This window comes from Equus caballus, chromosome 10, assembly GCF_041296265.1.
Source record: "Equus caballus isolate H_3958 breed thoroughbred chromosome 10, TB-T2T, whole genome shotgun sequence".
In the NCBI taxonomy this organism is placed as follows: Eukaryota; Metazoa; Chordata; class Mammalia; order Perissodactyla; family Equidae; genus Equus; species Equus caballus.
The window spans coordinates 79,328,988-79,347,362 of NC_091693.1; the positions used below are offsets into that span (position 1 = coordinate 79,328,988).

An 18,375-nucleotide genomic window follows, 5' to 3' on the forward strand; every position below is an offset into this window, starting at 1 on the left:
GCCCTCCCTGAGAATTGGCAGAAACGGGCAAGAATTAAAAAAAAAAAAACAGCTTATCAAGTAGAAGTTATATTTCATTTTGAAGTTTTTAGGCCCAAAAACTTAAAGTGATTACTCAAACTAGTTCTAACTAAAGAAATATTTTATTTATTCGGATACCATTGTAGTCATTGCTTTTCACTTTCATTTTTTAGCGTATGTAAATGTGTCACCAAGTTTAAAATATTGAAGATCTGTTTCTGATACAACTCAGAGGGAGCCTAAGACCCTGAGGAAATGTATTTGCTGAACCAGGTTAGGAAGTGAAGCATGGGCAGCGATTTCGCTAATAAGTCTCATTTCATTCACCACATGCTTCACCTGCCAGAAGCTCTCTGTAGCGAAACAATTTAGTGACCTTTCAGGCAACAACCGGATAAAGTACCCCTACAAAGGGCTGTGTTTTCCTAATTAGAAAAAAAAAATAGTTCAGAGTCCACTCAGGGCATTTAGCCCAGACCGAATACCTCAGGCTCACACAATAAGCTGAATTGCCATCACCAAATAAGTCTGCACGGGGGGAAGGTGCTTCTTTTGAATTTGGCCTACAGTTGGTTATGCTCTAAGTTCTTTTTGTGCAACTGGAGATAAGTACCCCTAAAATTCTTACCTGCAGAGATAATGGATATACGCTCCATTTTCATAGGCACACACAAACTCTTTCATGTCTTTCAATGAGTTCTTCTAAATATTTAGGCTTAGCTTTCTGTGAACTGCCTTTTAAAGTTTCCCCTCATGGTCTTTTCCAGCTCTGTCTCCAAAACAGAGTATGTTGACTAGTGGCTTTGTCATTAACAACCAACGTACAATTTTCTATTACAATACCTCGCTGCCAACATGTATTTAAAAAGGCAGTTTTAGGTTCACTGAACTCAGTGTTCGTGATCAAAAGGTTTATATAAAAGGGAAATTCACAACAGGGAATATATTTTAGTGAAGCATATTTATTCAAAAAGCATTTTTCTCTTACTAGGTAATTTCTAAATTCCATTATTATTAATGTTATTAGATCATAGTTATTAAACTGATATGGCACTTTGCTAATTTAAAATAATTGGACCACCCTGTGCCTCTATAGGTCAGTAGATATAAACATACCCATATTGCAGATAAGAAAACTAAGGTAAAGAGAAAACACTGTCACAATTGCAAAGAAAATGATAACGTTCTTGAGTTGTCTTCAGAGAACCAAAGGCAAATCTTCCCAGTGAGGCAAAGATTAAGCAAGTTCCAATTTTATTTTGTTTTGTCACCTTCTGCTCACTTGTGTACCTCTGTTTACAATACTCTGAACTGGCCAGAGAACGAACAATGTTTTTCCTACTAATTTTATCAACATTTGTGACACTTGATAGCATTCGTCAATGAATGACCCTCTCACTCCAGCCATTTTCATGCTAAAGGATGTCCTAGCCTCTTTCCTTCCATTCCTCCAGGCCAAAGAGACTACAGTGGTGGCTTCTTTCCATTGGTATAAAAGAGTTTCTTTTATCTCACAGGACCCAGGCCACAACTAACATTCTAGATCTTCTATAAAAGGTCTTCTTTTTGTTATTATTCAAGGCTTTATGGAGGAAAAGGTAAAAGCACTCAGATTTCCCTTAGAAATTTTACCAGCATCTTCCATGCTCTAATTGATTTCCTCCTTTTTCTTTACAGCCTACAGGGTCTACAGAGTTCATTCAGTAAAGACATATTGAGGGTCTCCCATGAGCCAGACACTGTCCTGGGTTCTGGGGCTACTGTAGTAAACGGTAGTATACAGTAAATCCCATGCAGCTGACATTGTCGTGATGGAATCAGCAAAGAAACAAGTAGACTTATAATAGGTCAGGTGGAGATAGGTTGCAATGAAGCACAACAAAGCTGAATGAGGAGAAAGAAGTTCATCTCTAAAATCCCGGCGTGTCCCCGATTCACCTTGCACCAATCACAGTTACATTTCCCTTTTTCAAGTGTTTCCTGGTCCTTGCCACTTGTATGTGCCACTTATAACTCACCTACTACATTTCCAAATGAAGTCAAACCCCAACTCCCTCCTGACATTCTTTTTTGTCCTGTTAAAGGCAGCAACATTCCCCTAGCCAACAAATTTCTAAGAGCCAGCTTTAAATCCTGCCTTTTCCATCCCTTCATCCATATTCAAAAACTTGGCATGTCCTCTGTTTTCTACCTCTTTCTCCATTTATCTTGCGCTCATTGTTATCTTTCCTTTCTCATTCTCCTAATTCTAATTCAGGCCTTCAGTAATTCCTCCGTCTTTCACATTTTCTGATAAGCATTGAAATAACATAGACAATAGCCAAGTGGCTGTAAAGAAAACATCCCTCCTTACTTTGAAAAACATCACTGTAATCAGAGTTATGCAAGATGGGGCTGAGAATATAAATAATTTTCAGAAGAAAGGATTGCTTAAATGTTTATATGGTGTCCTGCAGAAGTTATCAGACTCAAAAGAAATGAACTAAACCTTAAAGGATGCTGGCCTCATCCCCTCTTAAAGATATGTTACAGAAAACCAAAGCATCTTGTTAGTAACCACCACCTGCAAATCCAGCACAGGTGGTTTTGCATGGATTACTGTTCCCGTGGGGATACACCTAGCGTATTAGATTGGAGATGAGACGAAGATGGAAGAGTAAATTTTCTAGAGAGAACAGAGGAAAGATGCTGGAGAATAAAGAACAAAGGGAGGCATCTACAGCCAATAAAAGACTCAAAGCAAAAACTCAAAAACTTTTATTAAATGAATAATATTAAAAGAAAACAAAAGCCTGAAGATTTTAGACTGAATCCAAAATGTGATGCAAAACCTTTGATAACCTTCCAGGAATTTACTGGAATGGCATGGATAAAAAGCAGAAATCACTTTTTCAATATACTTAGGAGGGAAAGAGACTACCTGGCTTCTAATCCCATCCTCAGCTGTTGTGTATCCCCAAGCGATCAGGTAAATCTGTATTTATCTGTAAAGTGAAGATAATTGTTGCTACCCACCTCACAGTACTATCATAAAGATAAATGATGTCACCTGAAAAGGCTTAGGAACTATTAAGTATTTTGCAATTGTCAGGAATTTATTTTGTTTTTATTTTCAGGAATTAAGGAGATTCCTGATTAATAAAAAGTATTTTTTTCTAAATAATACAGAGATAAGCTATGAGCCGAACATCTAGTGCCATCACAATTACTTGCAGAAGGACCGGTCAGATGTTTCATGACCCCTGTTGCTCAGAAGTTTTACAGGATGCAGTAACCTCTTCAGGCCTAAATAAATATGATTATATAAAAGAAATAGAAAACAGACCAAAGTCGCATTAAGGGTATTTCAAAAATTTAAGCTCACCCTAGTAATTCAGTTTTTTGAGAGAGAAAAAAATAGCTTCTCCTACTTCTGCTCTTCACCCACATGGTACCCCAAAGATTTCCAGATGGAGTTAAAGCCCCTTTCTGCAAAAGGCACTAGGAATCAAGTCTATCTACTCTGACCACCATAATCCTAACTGTAGTGGTCAGTTGGAGCCAACGTATTCCTATTTCTCTCCCCGAGGTCTTTAGGAAGACATCTAAGCAGTTTCTGAGGATGAATGAATGTGGAAATGGACCTTACGCATTTCCTTGGCTGTGAACTCAGGCATGTATGTAAAATATGCTACAGAAAATATGCCCTTTGATTCTGGTATAAATTTGAATGTCCCCTCATGGGTGAAATGGTAAAAATCCACCCTGGTTACATTCAGATCCTCCTCTTTCCTCATCTTGGTTCTGAGTGTCCTGCTGCTGGATCCTCTTCCACAGCCCGGGCTAATCTAAATGATCAGAATGATCAAAACAATCACAATCCTTCCATCAGAGCTTTAGAGCTATTCTCTCCAATTGGGCAGTTGTAGCCAGCTCTACCAACCCACACACGAGACAGAACATGGCTAATAAGAGCAAGCCTCAGACAACTCAAGCTCCATCACAACCCATGTTCAAGACACACCTCATTTCCCTTCTGGCCTTTTCTCATGTCTTAGGAAAGTATTCTTTGCTCCTGACTCAAGCTTTGTTTCCCATTTTTGGTCCTGGTTCTATCCATTGGTCTTGAAGATTCATCTTGGTTTCTTCAGGTTTTTCCTTAGCTCACTCTACAGTTGTCGGCTTGTAATTACCATCTGGCTTTTTCTGCCATCCATCTCAAACCTCTGGGAAATAAGCTAAGGAGATATTTCAAAACAACAACACTGATAAACCTGAGCTTGACTTGGATCTCAATTTCAGTGCAGGAGACCTTACTGTTTACATTCGCCCTGATCTTGATCTAACGCCCTTTATTCTCCAGCACCAAGGTGGGACCACGCTACTGAAAGGGAACCTCAGAACAAGGAAACTCTAATGCTGTGAATACTTTTCATCAAGCTAGTCCTTAATTAAGTCTCAATGTTGACAAGAGCAAAACCAAATGAATGGGAATTTAAGCACTATCTGCAACGAATCCCCAGTCAATATTTTCTCAATATGTCTCAATATTGGACAACATTTTCTCAAAACACCAACTTTAAATATAGTCACCATTCAATTATTGTATAACTCTTCTGGTACCATTTACATTAGCTAATTAGCAAATGTGGGCAATTCAGAAAATAAAAGAGATTCACTCTCTTTTAATTCATCCTCTATAAAATATTCTTGTATAGTTCTATAGTTGTCTCAAATTAAACATTTTCTGTCTGTCTTTCTCCTACAATGTGTGGCTTAGAAGAATTATTAAAGAAAATCCTGAATTTTTTCAGAGGCTTTTAATTTTCTCCTTCCATACAATATGTCTCACCCAGAGCTCTACATTCCTTATCCTTTTTATCCTCACACTAATTGTATGAGATAAGTATTACAATTCCTGTTTTAAGAGATGTTAAGTGATTTGTTTAAGGTCACACAGCTGGCAAGTGGTCAAAGCGGTATTTGAACTCTGATCCTTCTAATATCATGGTCTCTGTTCTTTTCATGATACTCACTTTTGATGAGAAGAGAAATTCTGCTTCGATAAAAGCATTTTCATGCTAAGAAGAAATGAGATATTAAACCATAAAAAGACATGGAGGCACCTTAAATGCATAGTACTGAGTGAAAGAAGCCAATCAGAAAAGGCTACATACTGTATGATTCCAACTGTATGACATTCTGGAAAAGGCAAAACTATGGAGACAGTAAAAAGATCAGTGATTGCTGGAGGTTAAGGGGGGGTGGATAAAAAGCGAGAGCACAGAGAGTTTTTAGGGCAGTGAAACTACTCTGTATGATACTAAAATTGTGGACACATATTATTATACATTTGTCAAAGCCCATAGAATTTAAAACACCAGAAGTCAACTCCAATGTAAATGGACTTTGGGTGACGATGTCATCTCTGTGTAGGTTCACTGATTGTAACAAATGCACCTCTCTGGTGTGGGATGTTGGTAGTAGGGGAGGTTGTGCCTGTGTGAAGATGGGAGGGTATATAGGACTCTCTGTACTTTCTGCTCAATTTTACTGTGAACCTAAAACTGCTCTAAAAAATAAAATCTAATAAAAAAATTCCCTACTAAACAAACAAATAGACATCATGGACTTTACGTTACTTCATTCCTCGCTCTAATTCCTACCTGTAGCACTTAGGATGTTAAAAAGAGAACAGAAACTAGTCAAAGCTAAGCCCAAGTAAAAGTAAGGTTATCCTCTGGCATCCTAATTCAGCCTCTACTTCCATTTCTTTCTCCCGCCTGTCATCTATCTTGTCAGCCTTCTGTTGTCTTGCCTCTTTTATCCCCATCACACAAGCTCTATATCCAGGAGGAAAAGAAAAAACAAAAGCAAAACTTTTTCACTCTACCTCTTAGTATTCAGTGTCCCAGCTACTATTGCTTCCACAACTTAGTGATGTAAACCATTTATTATGCTCCTGGATTCTGTGGGTGAAGAACCCAGACAGGGCACAGTGAAAATGGCTTGTTTCTTCTTCTTTTTTTCTTCTTCTTCTCCCCAAAGCCCGCCAGTACATAGGTGTATATTCTAGTTTTGAGTGTCTTTGGCTGTGCTATGTGGGATGCCGCCTGATGAGCGGTGCCACGTCCACGCCCAGGATCCGAACCACGGAAACCCTGGGCCACCAAGTGGAGCACGCAAACTTAACCACTTGGCCACGGGACGGCAGCAAGAATGGTTTGTTCCTGATCCCTGATGTCAGGGGCCTCAGCCAGGAAGACTCCAAGTCTGGACTGACTCAACAGCTTGGAGCTGGAATCATTTGGAGGCACTTTTTCTCATACGTCTGAGGGTAGACGCTATCAGCTGGGACCTCAGCTACCCTGTCAGCCAAAATACATATCCACGGATTCTCCATTCATCTCTCCACCTGGGCTAGTATGGGATTCCTAGTTTGGGCATGGGGGCTGTGTTCCAAAAGAGAACATCCCAAAAGAGCAAAGGGAAGTGCATGACATATGATCTAGCATCGGAAGTCACATGGCATCACTTCTACCATACTCTACTGGTGATCAAAACAGGCACAAAGGTCTACCTAGGTTCAAGGGGAAGGGACATAGGCCCAAACCACCAGATGGAAAGAGTGTCAAGGTCACATCGCAAGCAGATATGGAATAGGAGATATTGTTGCAGCCATTTTGGATAGTAAAATCTACCACAGTAACTCTCGTTATATGTTATTTACTTTAAATATCTAGGTATGTTTTGCATTTGAATGTTTGGTTAGACTTTGCTCCACATCTTTATTTCTGATTGTCTATTTCAGATTATAAACCACATAATGGCAGGGACAGCTGTGTTGAGTGAATTTACATGAGCTCCATCGCAGCACCTTGTACTTTGACAATCATAGTACATAATATTGTTACTAGCACTGCAATTGATGATAGATACATGCATTTGAGCGATCATTATTTTTTACATTTGTAATGTTTTGCAGAAAATTTCCATGCTAACGAAAAAGACATACAGCATCTTTAATGTGCAAGTGAATTTCTGCTCCAATTATGTCCTGGATGCTTGAGAGGAGTACATAATTCCTTCTCCCAAGTAAATAGATTCTTGGAAAGCAATAGTTGAATCTAACAGTTGGGGAGGGGGGGAATCACTATCTTGAAGGATTTTTTTCTGCACAATTAGTCACTTTGAGTTTAATAGATTATTAAAAGGTTTATATTAGTAACCTGTGTGAGATCTTGAACGTACATGTTTATCTCTTCTGAAAAGTTAACTAATGAAGGCAATTGTCCCTTTTCAGTTGATTTCATAGGTGGCTTTGACTCTTATGGCTATCAAGGCCCTCAGAAGACATCTCATTTACAACTACAGCCTATGTACATGTAAGTGCTTTACTTTGGAGGTGTTCTTCTGGGATACTGAAAGAGGATTAAGTAAACGTCATTGTGCACAAAATAGATGCATGCGGCTTTCCTTCAGTTGTTTACTTCCAGTATTTTCCCTTCTATTAATATTGTTTTGATTGGGATAATTCTAATAACATTTCCTTCATAATTTTCTTAAAATTTAACTTACCAGAAATGCCATCTCTAAAATAACCTTTAGTCATGGTATTGACTCTATGGCTAAAAAACCTATATAATATATGGCTTCTTTGCGTTAACCCAAAGTTATATATTTTGAAAATGTTACAACATTGTAGGTGGTTATATGTAACTATATAAACCATATGTTCTGGTTTTCTCAAGATAGTCTCAGTTTACGTGGGGTGCCCTGGTATATTATTACCAGCACTCATTACTCCCGAAAATGTTCTCGTTTGGATGATAAGTGATAGGTTATCACCCTAGTTATACAGTGTTAAAAATATCAAAAACTGAGCAATAATACTCTTTCTCTAGCATTTTTCTGCTGAGAAAAGTGAAAATGAAACCAGAATATTAACCCTGAAACTTATCAGACCCTTAACTCTAGCACTCAAGAGAGCAGACAAACAATCAAAGCCTGATTTTTATATCTGTGTTTAGGCAAATTCCCTTGGATAACAACTGATAACAAATTCTATATATCAGCATCAAGTGATATGCTGAATTGCAAGCGAAGATCAAAATAGAAAGTAAGATTCCAATTCATTTTGAAATGTGAGCTTCTCTCTTTGAAGATATGTGTTTGTCGTCGTTGTCCTCCACCATTGAATCATTTTACCTTTAGATATTGTTAGTGTGTAGGATAATAAATGGATTTTTGGAGTATTTCTCCTCCAGAGAGATTAAAGTAATCTTTATATACTGCTTTTAAGCTTCTCTTTAAAAAGGGAATAATCGATGCATCATGCCTGCATTTTTCTTTGTGTCCCTTGTGGTTCCCTGGAAGCATTTGGTAACACCACTCATAAAAAAGACTTTATCAGTTCAGAAATCAGCCAATACTGTGTGTCATTCAAAGCATTCCCTCTGTAAACGGTACCCATACATGCCCTCTTTTACACCCCCACAACCAGTACCTTAATTTGGGCATTCATTGCCTTAAGTTTTTCAGTCTCTTTCTTACTTTGGAAACCCTATCCCATTTTCCATGTGGCTGCCAAATTAATCTTCCTGAAATACCACTCTGATAATTTGACTCCCCTGCCCCAAAACTATCAATGACTCCCTATTACCTACTGAACAATGTCCAAACTCCTTAGCATAGCCTGCAAGTCTACTGTGATCCAGCCCCAATGTTCTGTTGAAATATTATCCTTCTCTTCAACTCTTAATAACTTTTGAGTCCCAACCATACGCAGATAATGCTGGGAAACACTAGGAAAATGTAATGATGAATAAGAATTGGCACCCGTCCTCCTGAAGCTTCAAATCTACTGAGGACATAAATAGTCTAATTTCTCCCCTTAGCCATTTTTTTTTCCAGACAAGCTAGAATTCTTGCCTTTTGCAAGTATTATATGTATTTTTCCAATTGTCCATGCTGTTCTCTTGACACCAAACATCTCTTTTTCCAAATTCTACTCTGAAACCATACTGTCGTTCAGATTGTATCTTAAAATATATTTCCCGTATAAAACATCTCTTTTTCCTCTGATATTTCTCTTTTTTCCTTTGCCCTGTACTACAGTTGTTTTCTATTTATACCGTATGTTTCCTATCCTCCCAGAAAGACTTGACAGCTTAAACAAAAATTAAAAGTTATAAATCCTTTAAATTCTTTACCATTCTTCTCAGTATTGTATCATAGCCTTGTGTAAAGTGTTCTATTAAAAAGCAAAGGCAAAGCAGTAAGGAGTAGTGGTTAAGACGACCTACTGAAGGCAGACTGCCTGAGCAAAAATCCTTCATGACCTTGGACATATACCTTTATTTGAATAACTTTATTTATTCTTGCCAAGTCTAAGTGTCCTCGCCTGCAAAGTAGAGATGACAGCATATGTACTTCATATAGTTGTTCTGAATTTATATGAAATAATGCATGTAAAGCATATAAAACATAAAACCTGTCACATAGTAAGAGCTTACTAAACAATTTATCATTAGTTGGAACAATGCTTATTTTAACCAATATTACTCATGGAAAGACTATCAAGTCAGAAATCAAACATATGCTATATTTCATTCCCAAAGGATTTTCTCTGTAAACAGTATACTACATACGAATCAGCCCAATAACATGTCACAATATGTTTGTGCTCAAGAGTAGATCAGAACATCTACAAGGCTTGCAATTGCTCGCTTCAGACAATATCACATAACATTTTTATCACATAGTATTTCATTATGTTGGTCAATAGGAATGATCGGTGAATATGATCAAGCTATAATAAATTAGATGTAACCCCTTATGTAAGGACCAGCTATGATAAAAACCTGAGAATGCTATTTATAATCAAGTATATGGTTTCAAATCCGGCATTTATAATTCTAGTGTCTTTAAAGAGGGGACTCTGCAAACTTAATATCCAGCATTGAATTCCTGGAGGACAAACCTTCCCACGATTGCATTAAATAGAATCCTTTAAATGCCAAACCAAAAATAATAAAAATACTTTTTTTCTGCTTACTGTCTGGGAATGGTAAAACTATATGAGAGCTTCCCAGTTTCACTGCCCATAAAATAAGTTAAATGTTTAGTGGAATTCAAATTTAGGAAGCTAGAAATACTTAAGGTATATATCAAATCAGCCAAAATACCACTACCATCCCTTCCACAAAGCACCCCCCTTCAAATACTAGAACAGTAAGGTTTTATTTTACAGTTGAGGAAAATGAACCAAGAGAAAGAAAAACAGTCACACAATTTGATTATTAACCAGTTTTCCTGACCCCTTGGTTCAATGTTTCTTCCAAATTCTCAGACGGACTGTGAGTGTGCGCTGGCATTACATCCCCCGATTTTTAATTTATTTATTTGTCCTTCTCCACGCTAACGTAGCTGCCATGCTTCCATACCTGCCTGCACCCCTCCCCTTTTTCTGCATTCCCTTTCTTCCCTTTTCATAGGATTTCATGTGAATTTCATGGGATATAACGTGAAAACATTATACAGTGCGGAATGAAGGGCTCTTTCAACTTTGGAGCCCTCAAAACCTATTATTGGAGAGCCACTGCCTACTCAAATCCTATGAAAAACCAAAACTGATTCACACATAACCCTCATCCGCTGCTGAAAGGCAGAGACCTGAGCGTCTCCCGTGTCTTTGTCCTTTGGGGTGTACCTCCTCCTGTCAACCTACCATAAATAAGTGTTGTAAATTAAGAGTAATTGAACATCATGGGCCAGTTCAAGCACTCTAACGATATTGTATAGCAACTGGAAATAAAAGCTGTTCCTTAGAAGGAAGCAAACACTTAAAAGCAATGTGCACTTTTAGCTGTGGGGGTTCCATTATCCCCAGCAAATCTTCTGTGGCCGAGAGCTTGGACAAAGCTTTGAAAACACTGCCCTTACTGATTTCCATTCACAGCTATGTTTCAGTTCCTGTAGTCAATCAATAGACGGTCCTCTTTTTTTTTTTTTTTTCCGTTAAGTTGAGTGAATGTTCTTGGCCTGTAATTCTTTAGATGATCTATAATCCATCTAAAAAGGAAAGGTTTTCACTCGTTTTTTTCTTATAGTTTGGTAAGCCTCTTAGAAACAAATAATAGCTACGAAGTTGCTGCACAAAAACATTCTCGTGTCCACAGGTTAATTTTCTAACAAAGTAGCTGCTTTGACGACCTCTGACCTGTGTGCCATGGCTCGTGTGGGTCTGTCTGGGCTCCCTGCAGCATCAACTGTGAGAATGTCTCATGGTCTGTTAGACAACATTTGAAAACATCACATTCTTTTTGGTAGCCTAATTGTACAGCAATACATATTCATTTCATTTGTCCCCAGAAGTGGATTTTAAATTACCATGAGTGGCCTTTCTATCCAGGAGGTCACACTGAGAAAAAAAGAAAAGGAGAGGAAAATTGTCTATTTTAAGCACAATTGGGGCTTGGACTTCATTTTTCGGGGGCGGGGTCTTGTTCTTGTGCTTGGCGGTGGGGCGGAAAGGTGCTGAGCTCTCCCCCTCAACTAAAACCTCTCTTCTCTCCCTCTCTTAGGTCGAAATAATACAGATGGCTTCAGTACGTCGGCTCCTGGACCTTTCAAAGAACTTGTTTCGCAGTGGCCTCCTGCATTTTATGAAGAGCAAGAAGCAATTGAGTTTAAATATACATACATATTTACAAAACAAACATAAAGCTTCCATACTGGGACACACACACACGCACACACACACACAGATACAAACACAGGCACACACCAATTCCTCTTGGCCTCCTCTTTCTAACTGAAACAGACAAATATGCAGGACAGGCCCATTTTGGATTTCCTGAAAGCAGGCTTCTTTCTCCCAGGCCTTTGGAAAGTTCCTAAGGAGACATGTTGGTGCCCTCTGCTGGCCGTCACTAACTCCTCCGCAGCCCAGCCCGTCGGCCTCTGTGAGCTGTGAAGTCATCCAGGGCACATTAGTTTGAGAGCCCTGTCTTCTGCACTCCATACGTCTTGATAGCACCATGGTTATGTAGGCAAGGTAATTGCAAAAACCACAAACAAAACACGCCATGATGCCCTTGTCACCCAAGTCCGAATGGCAGGTTGTTGGCCCTAAAGGCTGTACCGTACATACTTGCCTTAACCCACCTACGTTGTGCGCCCAAGAATCTCAGTGCAGACATCCCCGAGTCACTTCCTTTAGGCTAACACACTGCTATTAATTCCGAGTGGGTTCCAGTCTGTGTGTTTCATGTCGAGGAACAAGACTGCTTAGCTCAGCAGCTCCAGTGTGTCTGTGTACGAAACCGCCAGCTGTCAGCAAAGTGCTTTCCCATTGAGCCTCCGTGGTGGCCAAAAAGAGACAAGTAACAATAACCACAACAACAATAATCGTCATCTTTATAATCCTTAACCATGGTCTTCTGATGGGGTTGAGTGGGACAAAGTAAAACTTATTACTCTACTAAACTCCTTAATCTACTGGAAGCAGAGAGCAGCAATGGCTTAACTCACTGATTGTATTTATCGCACTCTAGGTGCTTTTAAAAGTATCTACAAATGTCTTTTACTAACAGAAACAGCTGTGGATTTCTATCGACAGAGGCCAACTGAATATGTATTAGCTATGTTTACTCTTTTATATCTAATTCAAATTGAAGACCCTATGTAGGTGAACTTTTTTTCCTAACTTCAGCGTACGAGATTATTTTTTGGGTGGGCGGGGGGAGCAATAGTTACCTTGGTGAAATATTTGAGATCTCTTTGTGGTATTCGGGGGATCTGTTGCGTGTTAGAGTGTATTTTAATCCTCCTGTATTATTGTGGCAGAAAAACTGTGCTGTTAACGTAGTTGGCAACAAGATGCCTTTGGAAACTTAATAGTAGATCAATGTGTTTATGGAATATTCTGGATTCCTGGGAAATTTTGTTCTATATATTCAAGCATTATTTGGTTTTCACTAGTGGGAAACATAATTAGCTCAGGCTTGTCAGGAACTCAGATGAGTCATGGTTTTTCTTGGATCCACCTGAGACACTAAAATCAATTTTTTTTTTAACTAATACATCATCCTTAAATGCGGTGAAATTCAGACTTGAAAAGTTACAAATTGGCATGGAGCAACGTTTTCTCTTGGTTTCTATGAAGTTTAAGTTATTGGGTTAACCTACCTTGGACCTTAACCCATCCAGATCCACATAAACCAGTCCCATTACTGTGTTTGCATGGATGTCTGTGATATACACACATATACATTTGAAAATGATAAAGGAACAAAGGTTACTACTGGAACATAAACTACGAAAAAAGGTTCCAGCTCTTGTGCTTGAATTTTCTCAGTGGTTTGTATATGTTTGTCCATACATACACTTATAAAATATCCAATTAAATCATGTCAGTGAAACCTCATATGATAATTTTATAGTGACATGCATGTTTAACGTATGAGAAAACTATTTACCAATGTATTGTCCTTTGATTCTTAAAATATAAATACTATACATGCCAGAAACTATTCTAACGTGACTATTAATGTGACTATTAAAATGAGGTTTCACTGTACATTCATGCTGTGATGAGATTCCACCTTCTAGGACGTGTATATGGATAGAGAGTTCGGTGCACAAAGATTTAGCCCTCATATTCCTGCTTTGAGTTGCAGCCAAGTTACCACCGAATCACTCCGATCATCACCACCAAAATTTTCAAAAACAGTTGTTGACTACTAAAAAGTAATCAGTGGACAGGTCTTTTTTTGAGAGCAGTGAGCACAGTAGCGTGATTATATCTGGAAAAACACCTAAGTTGTACGGCTGTATCCTCCTCAAAATCCGGTGAAGAATGCTATTTTTCTAGGCTGAGCTTTTGTTATAAACCTAATATTCAGAAGGCAAGAGTTACAATCCTGATGTGTCTTTTTTTTCATTTTTGCGTTTGTTAATTCTGAATGTATTTTTAACAGAGTGATTTTTTTGACTTACTAGTGTAATTTGCATTTTAAAAATAAATGGAAAAACCGTAAAGTTTCCGAGCCATCCCTGAAAGCCCCTGCTCCTTCCCACTGTGTATTTGATTATGTCATTGACAGAGAAACCTTATTAAATTGACATGAAGGCAATGCTGATGTCCTATGCTGTGCAGGGATGTGACAGCAGTAAAAAGAAATTGCCGGGTCACGGCACCATTTGAGCTCAGTCACAGGTAACACGTGCTTTCATTATCTCCTGACACTAAGGGTTCTTCTACAAGACTGCCTGGAATATACTCGCTGTCATTTGGAGAACGTTTTTTTCCATCTCTCTGGAATTTAGAGTTAGCATCAGGCTAATAGCTGACAGAGGTGTTAGGGCAGTCTGTTAAAACCTTTGTTTAACCTAGGTAGGGTTTTTCGCTTTTTATAGGTGAAATTATGAAAAATAAAACAATTTAAGATCCTCATTTATTGCTCTTTGATGACATAGTCTTTGATGACACCTCTAGTGAAACATGTTGGGGTAGGATAGACAAATAGAAAAGGTTAACCCCTGGCATTTTACAACCATAATGTCAGCTGAGGTTCACTATATGGACTAAAGGGATGGAGGGCAGCAGAGTTGGGCTGCTGGTGGGGTCGTGCCCTTCCTCTCACTGCACACAGACACACGTCCGCCCCCAGAAGCCAAAATGCTGAAGTTGATTGAAAACAAGGAAGGTTTTGAGGCAGCATTCCAAGAAGTTGAAGATCACCCTGTAGTATTTGACTTCTTGGCCACATGGTGAGAGCCTTGTAAATGATCAAGGCTGTTTTCACTTTTGTTCCCTGTGTGACAGTTTGCTGATGTGGGTTCACTGAAGAAGATGTGGATGGTTGTCAGGAGGTCTCTTCATACTGTGAGATCAAATGCATACATCTCAGTTGCATATAACGAGACCAAAGTTAATAGAGCAATGATTTATATACCCTGAAGAAAAGATTCCTTCTTCTGGAGTTCTCAGTTAAATAGGGTGTGCAGTCAGTAAATAACAGGTGTTACCTAGCAAGATCTTGATCTGAAAACTATTAAAAAACATAATCTCTGATACAGTGAAGCGAATAGCCAACATTCCACTGTACTATAATAAGTGGACCCTTTAAACTCAGAAATACAAATTCATTTTAAATAGGTCACATTGTAGAACAAACTTGTGAGATCCAAGCCCATTCATTATAGAGACAATAAACTAAGGAACACAGAGGTTAAGAAATTACTCAAGATTACCATATACACTGAAAATGCAAATAACTCACCATTCTACGACAAATTCTAGTATGTGTACTCTGATCAGAATAGAGGAAAATAAATCCCAGACACTATTAACTGGCCCGGGACTGTGTAAATCAGAATGAACTCTGACATGGAAGACCCTAAAACAACATAAGATCATAAAATGCTTCTGAATTATTGCGTACTCAGTTCAGTATAGTCTCAATGTTAAATATGGTTTGTTACGTTATAGTTCTTTTAAAAACCAACTCATACCCATATGTAAACATATACATGATATATTTTTGTATATTAATGCATCAATTATGTTCAGTTTCAGGGTTAGAGGTTTTTCTACTTCTTTTATAATACATTTACGAACAGCTAATATTTGAGAGCTAGATCTTGATGTCAAGATCCTTAAATTATAAAAAATGAAGCCCCCGTTTTTCTCACCACCTGTGAGTCTTTGCTTAGGATCCATGTTCAATCCTGTTTACATTGCATTACATCTACCTTGCATCCACTCCCAAGAAAAGAGAGAACAAAATCTGTGATTGATACATTATGTCCAATTTCAATAGGGTAGCATCTCGAAACAATCACTTTTGCTAGCTATGAGAGTAAAATCTCTAAGACTTTTATATATTCTATGTCTTTTAATTCAACAAAAACTTCAACTAGATAATACCTTCAAGGGTCTCATTTACCACCAAAATCTGCAGAAGTGTCATGAGTCGTGATTGCCAATGACAACAAAGAAAACAAAGTGAGTTCCTCCTGAAAGAAATAAAGGCAGATCTTTTCACATTCTCTAGAATCATAGTGAAGGTTGTTTTTAAAAATTCCTTAAACATTATGGAGTTTAGAAGCAGATGAGCTTAAAATTTTCATGGGTAATCAAAGTTGATTTCTGAAGATAAATTCAGAGAGGAAAACTCCTTTTAGAAGCCACATGTTGATGCTCTGACACAGTCTAAACGGTTATTAAAATTAATGTGAGCCTTTTCTGTAATGAGAGCACAGAATTGTAGCACCTTAATAATAAAACAGGTATATTTTTTAACCTCTCATTCTACACTCCTACGAATTTAAACTGTTGCAGCAATGGAATAAAACAACTTCCAAAAAAAGATTGCAAATTGATGCTGTCACCCCCAAGGATGATGGATTGATTCATTTAATCAGTAAGTCTTTTCTAAGAGTCCTTCAGGGAGTTATTTACCAGAAGCATACCCTGTTTATTCCCCTTCCATGCGCCTGTCATTTTTCTTCATTATTCTCCTAGTTTTACTCGTGATATCCTTTGGGGATATGTTGATCTCCATGTGCAGAGAGGTTTTGCACACAGCTGTCTAGACATAAATCTTCCAAGCTTCGAACTGGAGGCCACCAGAACACCTGAGCCTCTTGTCATTGTTATCTCCAGCTGACCAAGACTCTCTCAGGACGAAGTCAAACAACCGGACACTGAGTAATGAATGGCAAGTCAACAGGCAAGTATCAAATTGAGAGAAGACCACAAAAAATCCTCCATGGGTAAGAATGTAACAACCTTGCGCTCCAAATACCCGGGAACAAGCCTTCCCATCTCCAAAAGCAGGTAGGTAGGACAGAGCCAGAGGGCTGAGAGGCTGGGGGCTATGCTAATAATCCAAAAGAAAACAAAACATATTTGGTGATTACGTTGTTTTGGGTGCTGAAAGGCAAATGTTCTGAAACGTGGAACATTCCTATTTCTACTGGGCCTGTCAGTTTAAGTTGTAAAAAGCAAGGATTCAAGGAGAAGATGCCTGGAAAGGAACATCAACATTAAATCTTGCTTTCAGCGTTGGCTACATCGTTTGTGAGGCTTCGTGCAAAATGAAAATGTAGGGCCACTTGTTCAAAGAGTAGGGAAAAGTGCTGCTGAAGGTACGAAAATATAAAGATTTTTCTTTAAAAATAGTTTATTACTGTAAAATAAAGTAATAGTAACACAAATAATATAAAATATGCTATAAAAATAATATTTTGGTGTTATAATTTTAAGTAATTCAATAAATGAATACTTTATTAATGAGATATCTTGATTGATCATAAGATTTTTAACTAACCTTTCTACAACTTTATTTATGAATTCATCAAAATGTATACTTTAGCCAATTCATTTTCAATCAATATAAGTGAATATGATGTCCATCAGTTTTGACAAATGCATCACAATTGATTTTCAATAATTTTTAATTTTGAGAAGAATCCTTCTGGAGCTGTGAAGCATATTTTGTAAACAGTGATAACATTGGGATAAATTTCTGACAGATTATTTTCAAATACAAATTTTAGTCATTTGAGTTAATAGTTCACAGAGCAATTTTTCTAAAAAGATTTAACTCTTCTTAAAAATAAGTTTTGTGTGGGGGCCGGCCTGGTGGCGCAGCGGTTAAGTTTGCACATTCCGCTTCAGCAGCCAGGGGTTCGCCAGTTTGGATCCCGGGTGTGGACATGGCATCGCTTGGCAAGCCATGCTGTGGTGGGCGTCCCACATATAAAGTAGAGGAAGACGGGCATGGATCTTAGCTCAGGGCCAGTCTTCCTCAGCAAAAAGAGGAGGATTGGCAACAGATGGTAGCTCAGGGCTAGTCTTCCTCAAAAAAAATAAATAAATAAGTTTTGTGTGAGTCTGAATTTAATTTTAAATAAAAATTATACTGTGGCATTTTAGTATTTTCTCTGACATTTTCTGTAACTCATAGGAGTTATTCAGGAAGTTCAAAATGGCTTCATGGCTTCTCCATAACTGAAAACACCTACTTATGTATTCTATTGTTATATCTTCAATTACAAGAAAATAATTTAAAAATCATCTTCCTTGTTAATAATTTGTTCATCTGAAGCTTCATATGAAAATAGGGTTTTCTGTCTACTGCTAATGCTACAGTCTTTAAGTTTAATTGCTTTTGGCAAGCCTATGGATGTTTGTTTCACAATATTGTGGCAGTTTTCAAAACCAGAGACTCAAACTCTTTGACTAATTCTAATGACTTTCTGATTTGCTTCATTGCAATGTCCACGCGTATGTTTTATCTTGTAATAATTTACCAGCAAAGGTTACTGCCTGAGCACCAGCAGTTCCTGTCCCAGCGCTAAACC

The 18,375-nt window shown here is 38.1% G+C and overlaps 1 protein-coding gene across 7 annotated transcripts in view; it reads left to right on the top strand.

The window, feature by feature from the left end:
- NKAIN2 (sodium/potassium transporting ATPase interacting 2) overlaps positions 1-14,043 on the top strand; it is a 921,761-nt gene extending 907,718 nt beyond the window's left edge. For 4 of the 7 annotated variants that reach the window (XR_011422192.1, XR_001379336.3, XR_002811177.2 and 1 more), the window contains 3 exons: positions 7,304-7,385; positions 8,031-8,119; positions 11,586-14,043. Coding sequence is in view for 3 of the 7 variants with exons in the window: in XM_001504216.7 (XP_001504266.1) it covers positions 7,304-7,385; positions 11,586-11,595 (92 nt within the window). In the remaining 4 variants the exon portion in view is untranslated. The remainder of the gene's footprint in view (positions 1-7,303; positions 7,386-8,030; positions 8,120-11,585) is intronic. The other 3 variants (XM_001504216.7, XM_070223736.1, XM_070223735.1) reach the window with 1 other exon arrangement.
- The last annotated feature ends 4,332 nt before the right edge of the window (positions 14,044-18,375 follow it).